At 34.3% G+C, this 15,629-nt stretch overlaps 2 protein-coding genes across 4 annotated transcripts; one reads left to right on the forward strand and one right to left on the reverse strand.

Annotated features, from left to right (window-relative positions):
* Positions 1 to 1,447: 1,447 nt before the first annotated feature.
* On the reverse strand, positions 1,448 to 5,529 carry LOC123920272. Of its 2 annotated transcripts, XR_006813590.1 has the most exons (5): positions 5,106 to 5,529; positions 4,240 to 4,909; positions 2,757 to 3,117; positions 2,052 to 2,400; positions 1,448 to 1,764 (listed from the first exon to the last, which is right to left on the reverse strand). XR_006813590.1 is itself a non-coding variant. In XM_045972533.1 (4 exons), exons 1-4 carry the CDS (start codon positions 5,338 to 5,340, stop codon positions 2,350 to 2,352), a joined length of 1,317 nt encoding a protein of 438 aa, XP_045828489.1. In that variant the 5' UTR covers positions 5,341 to 5,529; the 3' UTR covers positions 1,448 to 2,349. The 2 variants fall into 2 exon arrangements, 1 of the variants encoding a protein (XP_045828489.1); XM_045972533.1 differs by having other exon boundaries at positions 1,448 to 2,400.
* Positions 5,530 to 7,821: 2,292 nt separating this feature from the next.
* LOC123920276 (cAMP-regulated phosphoprotein 21-like) lies at positions 7,822 to 14,444 on the forward strand. Of its 2 annotated transcripts, XM_045972546.1 has the most exons (6): positions 7,822 to 8,340; positions 9,201 to 10,038; positions 11,062 to 11,443; positions 13,509 to 13,907; positions 13,989 to 14,066; positions 14,198 to 14,444. In XM_045972546.1, the coding sequence occupies exons 1-4, from the start codon at positions 8,076 to 8,078 to the stop codon at positions 13,557 to 13,559; spliced, it is 1,536 nt and encodes a 511-aa protein (XP_045828502.1). In that variant the 5' UTR covers positions 7,822 to 8,075; the 3' UTR covers positions 13,560 to 13,907; positions 13,989 to 14,066; positions 14,198 to 14,444. The 2 variants fall into 2 exon arrangements, with proteins under 2 accessions (XP_045828502.1, XP_045828507.1); XM_045972551.1 differs by having other exon boundaries at positions 7,823 to 8,340; positions 13,509 to 14,066.
* The last annotated feature ends 1,185 nt before the right edge of the window (positions 14,445 to 15,629 follow it).

A 15,629-nucleotide genomic window follows, 5' to 3' on the forward strand; every position in this document is an offset into this window, starting at 1 on the left:
TCATATGGCTAAATTTTACTCCTTGTGCATTCGTACGGGTCATTGACTTTTATTCGATATTTAAGTTTGTTATTATATTATGATAGAAAATTTATCTAAAATAAAATATTTAAAAATTTGTTTTATAATATTGTTAAAATATAAGTGAAACTATTGTGCTATTTTTTGTAAAACTTATTAAATAAATAAATTTGATTATAATTATCAATATAAATTATGAAATTTTTTATGTATCCGTCACAAATAATAGTCCCGTCCGTGTATATTTTTTAATAAAAAATTAGAAATTTGATTAGGATTTTTTAGGATAATTTAGTAAATTTGATAGTAATTAACTTTATTGTATTATTATTATATTATTATATTACTATTATTAATAGTTAATAGTATATTGTTAATTTTTATTCAATGAAAAATATTATTTATGTTTCTATTTTTATATTCCTAATTTTATGCATATTCATCTTATTTTTTTCTATAAATTTTTTTATTGACTATTTTATTTTCTTTTTTCTTTTAATAAATCATTGAGTTGATCGTATTAATCTGTTTTGTTGTTATTTTATTAGTATAGATTGTTGTGTTTTGTTGCAATCTATAATCTGTTTTGTTTCTATTTTTAAGCATATCATCTTATTTTTTGTATTTATCTTATATTTTTTTAGCAAAATTACATTGAAGAATATAAAACTCATAACGTGATTAAAAGTAATAAGAATAAATTAATAATTTTTGTGGTAATCAATTTTAATATAGATATCTAAAGTTATGGACTTCTTTGGCTAAATCCAGCTTATTTTCTCATGATGTTTGCTATATCCAATCCAGCTTATTTTCTTATGATGTTTGCTATATCCAAGTTGAATACATAAAAATAGAAATATATAAATAGAAACAAAAACAATAACTATATTTTAAAAAAAAAAACATAAACAATATTTTTCATAAAAAATAAAATAAAAAATATTATTACCAAGTTTACTACTAACTATTAATATAATAAAATAAAGTTAATTACTATCAAATTTACTAAATTATCCTAGATATTCTTAATAAAACTTCTAATTTTCGATTAGAAAAATACACACAGGACTATTATTTGTCATTGAAACATAAAAAATTGGATAAATAAATTTTACAAAAAATAACACAATAGTTTCACTTCTATTTAACAATATTTTATTCTAAATAAATTTTATATATTAAGATAATGATAAACATAAATATCGAAATAAAGAGACTCGTGCGAATGCACGTGTCTTTAAACTAGTTATTGGTGGCTCCAACTTTTTTTAAGACACTGATTTAAACACTTGATTCAAACCAACCCGCTATTGATCAGGTTATAGCTAGATTTGAGCTTTGTCAATTTTCATTGGTTTGAACTTTTTTGCTTAAAACCAAATCAAACCAACTTGTTACATAGTTTTGAAGTTGTTACGCCTGATTCAAACCAACCCGCTATTGAACTTTTTTGCTTAAAACCAAATCAAACCAACCCTGACATCAACCACACAAAAGAGGTCTTGTAGCACTTGTCTAAGATATGTCAAGTAGCTAATAGATAAATAGTAACGAAATTTGGGCAGAAAAATAGTGGTTGCCAAGTATATAAGTTGATATACACAAAATGTGGTGTGCAATGGTGTACATGCATGATTAGAGCTTGAGAAATTCCAGTTGAATCTCGACAACAAAATTCCAGCAATCGGAAGGATGTCATGTCAAGCTCTTTCACGGTAACCCCTTGAGCTCTTAAAGGAGCTGTATCAAAAACAAGAAAGTATATAAAACATTTGTACTCATTATTTAAAAGGTAGCCTGAACAAAGCTTCATTTACATAACCTAGCTAGTGTAAAAATTGTTTTCCATCATATTTATAAAAATTCACAAGACAAGGTATAAGAGCAAATTAACTAACAAAAGAACTTTGGCGATATGGTATTTGAATATACGAATGAAAATGATGAACTACTACAAGTAGGAAACGAATGCTCAGACAAGTTACAAGAACAACTGTATTCAACAGTATAGGTCAAGCAAAGCATACCTTCACCCAAGTCAAGCACACACTTATTCCGCTCTGGATAAGTCCTGACTTGACTCGCAGTAATCATCACACATGTCTACAAGGGACATGGAAGATGCAATAAGCATCCTTGCAAGACCAAGAATGGAGGAATGGATAAAAAATTGTCTTAAGACGGGAATATACAAATCCATTCCAGCCAAACTCAGCCAACATGCCTGCACTGAAATCAGCAAACAGAAAGTTTTGAAGCTGCAGCAACCCGCCAGCTTACATCATATGCCTCAGGCTGATCAGTTGCAGGCACGACCCATGCCCTTCACCAGGGCCAAACCATTCCAAAACTTGCATCAGGTGGTGGTCGATGAAACTGCAGTATCAAAAACAATAAAGAATACAATTAGATACAAAGAAAAGGTAAAAGCAGTTTTACTCCACACCAAGGGTCAACTGATACAAGATCATAGCTATGATCTCTAGCAATCAAAGCTATAATTTTTTTTGTTACTGTAGATCAAAGCTATGATCCATGAAGATTTATATAACTAAAGTTTAGAGTGGTACTCCAGAGTTGCTTTCATTAAGCTCAAGCATGTACGTACTTAGTTTAAAAGAATGAGTTGCTATATAAAATTCACTGACACGGAAAGCTAAGCATCTTGTCTTGTTAAATTATTATATAAGATCACTTGAGCATTAAATTGGAGATGTGGGGGGCTGTTATACCTGTGCAAATGGTTGATGAAGAGGTTCATAGGGAATAAAAGGCATTCCATGACAGTGACAAGAATACTGAGATGAATGCAAATACAATGTTGGTGCAGAGCATGCACTAACTTGTCTAGGATTAAATGGTACCATTGTCTCTGGATATCCATATCCTATTCCAGCTGGTGCTGGTGGAGCCCATGGCCCAGGTATGTGCTGGAGAAGAGGTTGTGGATGGTGTGCAGGAGAAAGCTGCGGTCCATGAGTGGATCCAAGCTGTGGAAACTCAGGGTGGTAGTTTGATACAGCTGTATACATGGGCTGCATGGTGTGTGATCCTCCATTGAACCCATGTCCAGGGTCAAATCTTTGCACAAACCTGCTATGCAAATCAAAAAATTAAATAAAAAAAAGTATGAGATAAATTCATAAACCATACACCAACCATGTCCCCACCTTTATCCTACTTCTATTCCTAACTATAAGCCTTCTTTCACAAAAAAAATGTCCCTAAATATAAGCACCTTTTTCAAATTACTAGATACATTTATTGATTCTATCCAAATGTACCCCTTGTTAATACTACCTATTTATGAAAAGTCAGAATTTAATACATCTATACACAATGTGAAAAGTACCAAAGATATTTATAATTAGGGACAAAGGTAGTATTAGTTAGACTCATAATTATTGCGGGAACACGTAACATAACATGTCAATAGATATTGTCTAAATAAATCACAAGCATGTTATGAAATTATAAAACTGCATTTCATTCTGATGTCAAAACCAATAGTATATCAATTGTGCATGCCCCTAACACATGTAAAGTTTTACATCCTTGAACATCTATTATGAAGCACAAAAATCCAAACTTCACTTCAAAAAGAACTTGAGAATTATGAGATAATGGCTAACAGTGAACAATCCAAAAAAATGAGTCTATTAATTAAGCATGACTGATTGGTAACTCGTAACACCAAACATGTTTTGGGGCTTTTCTAGAAGAAAAAATATACTCCTATCATATTTTCAAATACAAAACAAGACTAGGTACCATCACATTTCACGCTGTGTATTTAATACATGTCTCTAATGTCAAAATTTGTTAAAGTGCTGGAAGATGTAATGATTAGTTGTGCTAGAATTCAATAGTGTTTTTATTAATAAGAAAATAGAAATGCTGAAGAAGAAAACCTTCCTGCATAATCCTAGCTGGTTAGCTCCTAAGTGCTAACACAAATGAATTAATACCAAATACCCAAATATTGTAGATCAGTACATGTATCATGCCAGCACCCCACATCATAAAAAATACACAGGCATGATAAATCAAAAATGAATAAACGCATTATACTATCAAAAGGCATCTAATAGCTCCTACAGTGACAGCACAGATTTATGTCTGAGTGCTCAAATCCTTTATTTTGAGTAAGGTGGAAAAAACTTTACAAATCCAACAGACCACGAAACTAGATGAAACGGTAACAGGCATGCATACCTTTCATAGCTCCTGTCATAATCAGGATCCTTGCGGTCAACTTCACGGTCCCGGAATATAGCCACCCTACTACTTTGCATTTGCCTACCAACTGATTCCGTCTCTATCCTACTTCTAGCCCTACTGGAACTGACATCACACACAGCATCAGATTTATCTTCAACCCTAGAAACATCCAAGGAACCAAGTAAAGAGTTCTCTTCCTTTCTTGACTCACATTCTGGCTTTCCACCCAAAGAACCACCATCATCACTTGAACTAAAGATCCTAGCACGAGCCTTACTATACTCTTCCGTTCTCTCTTCCACACTTTTAGAGTTCCGATTCTTAACCGAGTTCGAATTTGCATCACTGTCAACTAGTGACTGCTTTTGTGGCCTCTGCTTAATTGCAACCTTCTTAACAGCATTGTCTTCTGACGGTAACTTTAAAGGGATATCTGCAAGGCGAATAAGAGGCGGCTTACATCCAGAAGTCTTATGGACAATAATTCTCGACCCAGAACCATCCGGTAAACTACCATCCAGTAAAACCATCGACTGCAACGAATAATGCTGAGCCACGCGATGTGCAGCCAACCGTAAATACGAAGTCGGCAGTTGCTGAAATTCAAGCTGATGTTGATTAGGATCATTAATGAACTTCACAACATCCTGCTCCATCCGTAAAACTGTAAATTAAATTAAAAACCCTAATCAATAATCAATCTAGTAAAACATAGTAATCTACAACCGTAAATCTTCGTTAAATTAAATCTGGAACAAATAGCATGAACTCACATAATGCATTTACATAATGTATACACACAAGAACCCTAATTTCTATTAAACTTCAAAAATTTCTTTCACTGAATGAGGAAAACTCACTGGAAAGTCGTTCGCGAGGGTTCTGAATTGCATCGCGAAGAAACTGATCAACCTGATTGATGACATCATCGGAGACATTGTTGTAACCGCCACTGGATGAGGGAGGAGAAAGTAGCGGAGCATCGTCGGAATCTTTGTCGGATGAGGGAATCAAGTTCAATCGGTTGATGGAGTCGGTCAAATCGGCGACCGGCAACGACGACGGCGAGAGTCTGAGTTCATCGGAAGAAGCCATTTAGAAAAAATTGGAAGTGAAGAAAAAGAGAATCTTGTAGGGTTAGAGCATGGAAGTATTCATTGCGGGAAATATGATGAGGTGGGGTTTGAGTTCACAGTTTCAGTTTTGGAATTTAGGGCAAAGTGCTGAGCTTCGCCGAAAATATCAAGAATTCAGTTTCTATCATAAAGGGTGGTAATTTAAAGTTCTACGGTATTGTGTGGTAAATAAAGTTTCTTTAATAATTGTTTCCATCAGAAATCATTTAACCCCGATGTTTTAGTTATAAATCTAATATTTATTTGATGGTCATTTTCCACTTTTTCATACTTATAGTAGTATGTGAATTTAACCACTAAACTATAACTAAACAAACAAATATATGCATAGGTGTCAAAACGGGTTGGGCCCGTCGAGCCGACCCCTTTAACCAGCCATTTTTTGCGGACCGAGTTGAGGTTTCTGGCTCGGTATCGTAAGTTGGAGGGGGTGAGTTTGCCCACTGACTTTTCATTTGTTTTTTTAAACTTCGAATGAAAATTGGGCATGGATTGAGGAAGTGTTTGTCATAGAGCTTTTGAGATTGATTTTTTGCTGCTAGGTTTTTTATTATGTGTGTCTCTAGATGTGCTTAACTAGGTTGTGCTCTTTGGCTTTTTGGTATTGTGATGTTAGTCACTTCCTACCATAGCAACATTGACATAGTTATAGTTTTTGGTATTGTAAAGTTGTTTTAATAGTTTTTTACCTAAACATTGTCATAATAATATTGAACCAAGTGAATTATTTTGGTGTTCTAATCAGGAGTGCACGTGGGCCGGATTGAGTTGGGTTTGGTCAAAACCAAAATCCGAACCACATAAGTTATGTTGGATTAGATTGCGTAAAATAATCACTCGTTATAACATTTGGCCGGGTTGGATAAATTCACTAATTTTCGGATTGAATTGGGTTGGGTAGTGGGTTACCCAAATTATTTTTTTACTTTTTTATATTAAATATCTAAACATCGAATCATCATATTATTTCATAAAAATAACCCAACCATTATATTTTAAAAAAAAATAGTGTAACTTTTTTTACTATAAAAAATAATCACCAATTTTTTGTGTAAATCCGCTAATTTACGGGTTGGATGGTGTGTTATCCAAATGATTTTTTTACTTTTTTTAATATCAAAAAACAAAACGATGAATGATCGTATTTGTTTATGAAAATTATTCAATTTTTTTTATTTTTTAAAAATAGTGCAATTAATTATCATACTTGTTTATAAAAATTATTCAATTTTTATAAAAGATATATAGTATAACTTATTTTCAATATAAAAATATTTAATAATCAAATGACAAAATCTCTAGTATTTTCATAAAAAATATTTCAAAATACATAGCACTAGTGGGTTTCTTGGGTCGGGTCTGAAATCCAATTTTTTATGGGTTTTTCATTTTTAAAATCGATATCCACCCACTAGCCCGATCCAACCCACTTTTTTGGATTGGATATGGCGGGTTTGACCTGATCAACCGGATTTGCCCAACTAATATACACCCTTACAAAGCATTGGTAAAATGTGAACCATTCCGAATACTACCTTTTGATTCTTCTGTTTCTTGTGAAGATATCAACATAGCAACCTTTTCATTAAATATCTTTCATTCGTTTTATGATAGTCCCAACTACACATTACAAATAAAATAAATTAATGACATTGTTTAGAAAAAATATTATGCATTAACAGCAAAAATTAAAATTATCTTTCATGACTTTATAATCCGTTGCAACAATTAAGCCAGCACCTTTGTTTGACTTTGGATTTCCACCATGTCCACTCACAAAAAGGATCGAAATATCTTCGCTCTTTGTATTTTTAACAAAGTCTTCTATTTTCGTCTCTAATCTAAAACTTGTTATTATCTACTAATATCTTTATTTCATCTTCAGAAAATTTAAAATTTCCCATCAAAAGTTGTTTGACATTATGACAATCTTCGTATGTATAAAACATTTGGAGTTGATCATATCTCAACCTAATCAAGAGGGCTCTTTTTTTTTTTTTATCAAAACTTGAACTAGAAATAGAAAATTCACCTCTCTTAGTCTTACCACTCATATTTTTTTAAAAGGTGAATAGAAAGGAAAAATGGTCTATGAGATGAAATAGATGATAAGTGCCAAAAAGTAGTAAAAGTACTATAATACCCATCTTCATACCAGTAATTTGAAAAAATACACGCATCCATCCCCAAACCTGCGCAGGTAATAATATTTGTACCTATGCCTATACTCTATGGGTACCTAAGTACTCGTACCCGTACTTTTGCTAAAAATAAATCGATTAATTATACTATCTTCCACCATATATTATATTATGCAGGGTATCTATTCTATTATGCTGGGTATCTATTCTATTATGCCACATGTAATAATCACTTTTAAAGAAGTAGATTTCGGTTTACCTGATTATAAAATGGACAATAAATAAATAAACGATGACGTATAAAGGGAGCAAACCCAAAATTGGCACACGTGTGAGATGGTTGGTACTATATGAGAAGAAAACCTCGATCGTCGTCTTTGAAACCCTATCTCGCTTCCAATTCGTAACTTGTACCAATCACTTTACCCCCAAAATTCCCAACCCTAACCCTAAAACCGCACCTTCTCATGAAATTCCTCACGCAAACCTTCACCATTGTCTCTGAATCAGATTCGATTCCATAACCCTCGAAGAATCTTCTTCTTCTCTTTCGATGGAGGGCTCTTCAGATGATCTAGGAGCCCCTGAATCATGGGAGGTCGCCGATTTGGATGATTCAATGAACCGCTTGAACCTTTTGATATCTTCCAACAAAGATTCCAAACCTCACGACCACGCCGCAGACGGTGTTGCTTCGGTACCTCCTCCTCCTCCTTCGTCTTCTTCCACCACTGGCGATAAGGTCTTTGATGATGCTGTTAATCAGGTTGATCAGTTTCTTCGTGAAGCGATTCAAAACCTTCGTGAACGCCTTTCAAGTAGGTTTACATATATAAATTGCTACTTCAATTGTGAAATATAGTATTAGATACTAATTAAGTATTGTAGATATAAATGGTTTCATACTATTGTAGAAATTTTCAGTATGTTTATTCTATCAGAGCTTTAGATACGAATTAAGGAGTTATTTTAGGTGTTGATTACTTATACATTTATAGTTCTTGTAGTTAATATAATGCTAATTTAGATATACCTTTGCGTGGTCGGGTTAGTGTCCGACACTTGACACTGACACATCGACACCGATAGTAATTTGAAAAAATGACACAATTCAATGTAATCATAGGTGTCATGTCAGTGTCTGACACCGGTCACGCTTAATCCAAGGAGTGTCCGTGCTTCATAGGTGAAACGATTCAATCATTCTCTGTTCATTTTCATGTGTAGCTCTGTCATATGAAAATGAATATCCAATCGAGATGCTTCTTTATGCGATTTTGAGTATATTTATTCTATTTAGTACTGATTTGTGGCATACATTTAGCGATGTTTTGATTTGTGGCATACATTTTTTGATTGTTGCATTTTTTGATAAAAAACTGGGAGGTTATCTTTGTTATATACTTATGATGAAATGGATTTTCCCCCCCACATCCAAACTGATAATGAAGGAAACATAGATTGTTTTTTTTGACGAAGAAAACATAGATTGTTAAAAAAATATGACACTTGAATGTTCTATGGTTATTCTGTGATACATGCTACTTATCTAATGGCATCATTATGAAATTATGAATGCTTTATTTGAATATTACTTGTTTTAGATTAATCGTGTGTTATGTTTTTAAAAAGATTTTTCCTAATATACTAATTAAGGTTTCTGATTTGATTTATCCAGTTTTACGGATAGAGCAAGATGTTCTGAATTTAATTCAAGATCCTAATCAGCAGCAGATTGAATTTAATCAGCTTCCAACATCCTATTTAAGGCTGGCTGCACACCGGGTGGCTCAGCATTATTCACTGCAGTCAATGGTCTTAATGGATAATAATAGTTTACCAGATGGTTCTGGGTCAACAATTATTGTTCGCAAAACTGCTGAGTGTAAGCTTCCTGTTATCCGACTTGCAGACATCCCAGTAAAATTGCCATCAGAAAACAATGCTGTAATGAAGGTTGCAATCAAACCAAGGCCACAGAAACAGTCACAGGTTCTTAACAATGCAAATTCAAACTCAGGGAAGAAAAACAGCTCTAAAAGTGTGGAAGAGAGAAAAGAGGAGTATAATAGGGCTCGTGCCAGGATCTTTAATTCGACCAATAATGGTGGTACAGTGGGTGGAAAGCCAGAATGTGAGACAAGGCAACAGGATAACTCATTTAATGGTTCCTCTGGGTTTACTCGGGGGGAAGATAAATATTCTTCTGTATCTGATGTTAGTTCCAGTAGGGGGATGATTGGTTCTTCAACTAATACCGGTAGGGGGCTGATTGAGTCTTCGACATATACCAGTAGGGGGCTAGTTGAACCTTCAACTAATACCAGTAGGGGGCTGGTTGATTCTTCAACTAATACCAGTAGGGGGCTGGTTGACTCTTCAACTAATACCAGTAGGGCTAGAAGTAGGACAGAGAAGGAGTCAGTTGGTAGGTACAGGCAAAGTAATAGGGTGGCCATATTCAGGGACCGTGAGATTGACCGCAAGGATCCTGATTATGACCGAAGCTATGATAGGTATATGCGCCTTTTACCATATTATTTAGTGATGCACTTGTTTGCTAATATATATGACCTTTGTTGTATTGTTCCCCTTTCTTGAATACAAAGTTTGAATTTGCAGTCATGAATATGATTTGTGCTGTTACAATTAGTGTGACTTACTTTTTTATATATTCATTCCTATTTAGACCATATGTTAGTAAATATTTCCACTATAGAATGCACTGCATACAGAATATCTTGCGTGTCTCAATATTTTGTCTCTTGTTAACCTTTTTTGTTTGCTTCCAAAATACAAACATTAAAAAAAAATAATCCAAAATTACCATTTCTCATGCTCGGGCTTAACTCATGACGAAAGCATTTTTGTTTGCTTCCAAATACAAACATTAAAAAATGCAAAATTACCATTTCTCATCCTCGGGTTTAACTCATGACGATTTTTCATGATGATGCATTCATTAAATCTATCCCATGCACAAGATATTAGCTAAGTAGCTAACACTTCTGTTATATTGAAGAATTAATTTTATAGGTGCTTTCTTGATCCAATGAATAATTGATAAGTGGTTTTTGTTACAAAATATTTCAGACTTTCTCGTTTGTTTGCAATAGTGTTGTTGTTGGTGTTATAGCACTACAACATAGCGGAATTCAAACAAACCACTTTTTTCAAGTATTACTCTGATTTGGTATAAAATGCTGTGAAATAGAGGTACTATAGTGCTGTAGCGTAGTGGAATTTGAACAAATCGCTAGAAAAGATGAGTATAAATTCGAATATACTCTAAAGAGGAAGGGGTCCCTATTCAAAATATATTGGCAGTATTATTTTGATAAGTTATCGAGGGTATTAATCAAAAAAGAAATACAGAATTTTGAATAGTCTCCACGGTGTATGACTTATAGTTAATGAAATTTGTTGTCTTTTACTATTTACTATGTTCTGATTGTAAAATTAGTAAATATAAAGGATGAGATGAGATATAGCTGGAGTATGGCTTGATCTGATCATTTTTCTTGTAACTTGCATGGCAGGTATATGCAAAGATTTGATCCTGGGTTTGGATTCAATGGAGGATCATACCCAATGCAGCCAATGTATGCACCAGTATTGAATTACAACACAGAGTTTCCACAGCTTGGATCCCCTCATGGCCCCCAGCGACCCGCTGAACACCAACCACGGCCTCTCCCGCAGCATATATCAGGGCAGCATATATCAGGAACTTGGGTTGCACAATCAACACCTGCTGGAATTGGATATGGACATCCAGAGACCATGATGTCACCATTTAATCCTAATCAAGTTGGTGCACACTCTTCATCAACCATGTATTTGCATTCATCTCAGTATCCCTGTCAGCACCCTGGAATGCCTTTTATCCACCCTGAACATATTCACCAGCCCTTTGCACAGGTATAGGCAGCTACTAAACCTCCTATTTGTGATTGATCAAGTCTGAAACTATGTTTTATCAAAGTGCTTAATATCCATGTTTCTCGAGGTTTTATACTACAAGAATTGAAATGAAACAATTTTAAAATGTTACCTAAAGCTTTAGCCTTTAGGTATTAGGTAAATAAACCTTTACAGTTGACAAAGACATAAAAATAATTTGACAATGGTTGAATAGGGCAGCCTCGGCTGTCTAATAAAATACATGTGTTTCTCTATCTGTGAGATTGTTACAAGTTTGCAAATCATTTGATATATATGTACGCTTCTAGTATAGATCCTGTGCACATGGTGCATTATGATATACATTTGAATGATTAATAAAATTAGAAAAAGAAAGTTTGGTTTTAAAGAAAAATCGAAGTTCTCTATTCAAAATAAGAGGCTTACCATCATTTGCAACTTTGTAAAAAGTAAATGCTAAAACTTCAACACGGTGATAATATAATACAACAAATTAAACCTTAAAAAATAAAAGCAAACTGCACAGTTAGAGCCGATCTAAAAGTCCCCAAGTTCTTGCTCAATGGGAAAATGCTGATATTGTTAGGCCGGATGCCTTCACCGGGTTCGAATTCGGGACCTCGCAGTTGTGCGAGTTTCAGTGGTGCTTGCCACTTCGTCTAAAGCCAAAAACAAAAGCCGATCTAAAAAAAAGGCCAGTATTTTAGTAAGTGTCTCCCACTGGTGGCATCATCACATGAATAGTGGAGCACTTTAAAGAAACACCACTAGTCCTAGGCTCCTAGCTCAATTGGAAAATGCCGATTTTGTTAAGCTAGATGCCTTCACCCGGGTTCGAATTCAGGAGACCTCAGTTGTGCGTGAGATTCAGTGGTGCTTGCCACTTCGTCTAAGACCAAAAAAGCCGATCTAAAGACCAATATTTTAATAAGTGTCTCCCACTGGTGGCATCATAAGATGAATAATGCCTGATAGGATTCAATTGATCTAGAAAGGAAATCACCACACAGAATTCAAAGAAACAAAGAAAAATATATTGTATTATTGATGTGAAATGGGTTAGAGATCAAACGGGATCTGACCATGTATACAATGTAAAGTGAAGAAGGAAAATAAAAATGCAGGAATTTAAGATAGAATAAGCAATTCGAGCTGCTTAGCACTCCTCTGCAATGACTGCAATTGAATCAATCCCTAACCAACTCTCCATGATGGGTTCCGTATAAAAAGGATCTAGAGCCCTTCTCTCTCTGCCACGTGTTCAGTCACATCTGATGCATTTAATTGATTTGCATCATCCGGAGCACGTGCTTCTTTTCCTTTATTTCTATTCTTCCTTGTATAAACTATACCATATCTATCAATGCCGCTCTTAAAAGATATGCTAGCTAGAGCCATTTTCAGATATTCCGTCTTACAGAGATATCAATCGTGCAATCACTTTCTACAACAATTATAGAACCTCCAACACTAACTGATAAAATTTCAACCACTTAAATGCAATCACATTCTTAAAACAATGAATTGAACCACAATATTTTAAAACTTACATCACAACAGATTAAATTCAATGATGCACCGCAACTTAAATGTTGGAAGTTTGTGTCCTATCAAAGGCCAGTTCAGCCGAAGTGGTGAAATATAACTGTTAATCATTGTATTTTTTAATGTCTTTTAACTAAACAAATAATGCAGTTAACATTCAAAAATAGTGGAAAAACTTCTGGGTTCTATACAGCAACTGGATTGATATATTATCATGCCATCGATAAATTATTTTTCTCCTCTTTTTTATTAGAATTTGCAAATTTGTCTTTTGTTCTCTGATATTCTGGCTGGTGTGATTAAGTTGTGTATTGTGCACCTTTTTGCACTTGACAATGGCAGTTTTTCCTTATTCATACCGCAAATTCAATTTGTTGATTCCCATCTATGTTTGGTCTTGCCCTATCTTTTTACCGTCAATTTTTTGCTTCCTTTTCAGTAGCTGCTGCTTGTGAATGTTATCCTTTATGCTTTTCATTTAAATCTAATTATCATCTTCTATGTACTTGATATGCAGTCTCTTCAGCCACCACCTGATGCAAGTTTTGGATTGGCCCGGCCCCGATGAGGGGCATAGGCCATGCCTGCACCCAGTCAGCCTGAGCTATATAATGTTAGATTATGGTCTGCTGCAGCTACAGATCTCTTTCAGCTGATTGGTGTGCAGGCATATAGGCCGAGATTGGCTGGAATGGAATTGTGTGTATTTCTTAGAACAACTCAAACAATGACCATTCCTCTCATCTCGGTCTTTGAAGGATGCTTCATGCATCTTCCATGAGTCCCATGACTATGTTTCTCTTGTCACAATTGATATCCTGTGAGGAGCTTTTGGAGCACACACTGCTGCTCATGAATTAGAGTGAACCGAGGACTTCTGTGGAGCCATAGAAGTTTGTGCTTGACTTGGATGAAGGTATGCTTTGCTTAACCTTTATTGTGGCATTCAATTGTTCTTCAAGCTTGACTGAGTCATTCTTTCCTCTTCATGTTGAAGTTCATCTAATTCGTTTCTTGCGACCGGGTATGTACGAATACAGTGGAATCATCGGAGGGACACTTCAATGATTCATTGGTAAGTAAATTTCCTTGCACTTTCTTATGTGAATTTAAGTTTAAAACCAATGATATGTTATTAACTTATTGAAGCTACCTTTAAAGAATGAGTATCAATTGGCATTTTTTTGTGTTCATGTGTTTTGTCAGCTTCAGCTCCACAAATAGAGCTAAAGTGATTTCAGATATTGCTTGGCGTCATTTGCCTTCAGATTGCAGGAACTTTTGTGCTGAAGATTTAACTGGAGTTTTCTAGCTCTAGTTACTATTCCCTATATACTTTACAGTCTGCCAAATTATCCGTTACCTCATGTATGGCCAACTTCTGTATATTTTACTCTCGTCATACATTTCTTTGTTTGAATTTCCATATTTGCTATGTTTTAACCATTTTTTTACAGTGGGCTTTTCGTATGGATTGTTTGCTTACTTTTTTTTACCTTCCCGTCTTTTTGTAAATAGATGATTGATGCCACGTATATACTTCATCCTTTCCTCTCCCACCATCCTCCCTTCCAAATTCAGTTCATACCCTCTCATAAGTTTGTTTATTTTTTGACAATAGACCTTATTTAAGCTAATCGCTGCTGCTTTGCTCGCCATATATGAACTTACCTTAAGATAGGGAGAATTGTGAGAAATATAGAACAAGTAATTGGGTGTCTCTTGATTTGGATGCATAATTGAAAAGTGATGTAATCTGGGGTCAGAGGTAGGTGAGGTTCGTGCTGAAACAAGGTGTGTTTCAAAAAAAAAGTTAGATGGTTATGTTGTTTGTTGTGCTGTGGTTCCTACCCCTTAAAAGGGGTTGTTCAGTTTTGTTGGATGCGGACAAAGACAGGGGAAATCGAGAAACCTAATCAAATGCTTACAATAATCCCTGCTACAAGTGTGTTGAAGTTAATTTCCAAATTGGATTTGAGGGTAAAAATGTAATTTTGCGGAGCTTGAGTCAACTTAAGGGGGCTTAAAGAGCAAAATTCAAATAACATAACACTTGATAGTTATAACTGTTTTGAGTCCACTAAAAAAAACTTTTGTGATATATTTTGGAAATTTTTTTATTATTAGAAAATATCTCAATAAAATTTACACTATTATGAATTTATGAGATATCTTTCGGTAGTTGGTAGAAACATGAGGAGATTCTGATCAAATTAGGTGGCGAAAATCAACCATCAAACCATTATTTAAGCACTTTGTTCAACGGTTGATATCAAAATATACACATCTGAAACACTCGTCTACAGTAACGTGAATATTTCAAATTTCTGAAATAAAGTATCACTGAGTGTGTAATTATTCTTCAAGAAATGAAAGGACAAGCTATTTTCATGCTACATTCATGTATGCCATGCCAATTCGAGTGACGTATATTTTGAATTTTGTCAACGTTTGTAAAGCAGCATGTTTATTGCTTACAGTATATATTTGTAATTTGCAATTAATTAGCGATTTTATTTTTTAGAATAAATAATGAGTTTGATTAAATATATAATACTATTTGGGTCCATTTGGAATAACTTATTTTTAAGCTTATGAAAAACAACTTATGCAAATAAATAAGTTTTTATTTATTATT

Source organism: Trifolium pratense, linkage group LG1, assembly GCF_020283565.1.
Source record: "Trifolium pratense cultivar HEN17-A07 linkage group LG1, ARS_RC_1.1, whole genome shotgun sequence".
Lineage (NCBI taxonomy): Eukaryota > Viridiplantae > Streptophyta > Magnoliopsida > Fabales > Fabaceae > Trifolium > Trifolium pratense.

Excerpts from the sequence above, each read along its gene's own strand:
- LOC123920276 (XM_045972546.1), top strand. The coding sequence starts at position 8,076 with ATGGAGGGCTCTTCAGATGATCTAGGAGCCCCTGAATCATGGGAGGTC. Across the intron at positions 8,341-9,200 it reads CCTTCGTGAACGCCTTTCAA|TTTTACGGATAGAGCAAGAT; the intron begins GTAGGTTTACAT and ends TGATTTATCCAG. Across the intron at positions 11,444-13,508 it reads TTCACCAGCCCTTTGCACAG|TCTCTTCAGCCACCACCTGA; the intron begins GTATAGGCAGCT and ends CTTGATATGCAG.
- LOC123920272 (XM_045972533.1), bottom strand. The coding sequence starts at position 5,340 with ATGGCTTCTTCCGATGAACTCAGACTCTCGCCGTCGTCGTTGCCGGTC. Across the intron at positions 4,910-5,105 it reads CCCTCGCGAACGACTTTCCA|TTTTACGGATGGAGCAGGAT; the intron begins GTGAGTTTTCCT and ends TTTAATTTACAG. Across the intron at positions 2,401-2,756 it reads TTCATCAACCATTTGCACAG|TTTCATCGACCACCACCTGA; the intron begins GTATAACAGCCC and ends TTGATACTGCAG.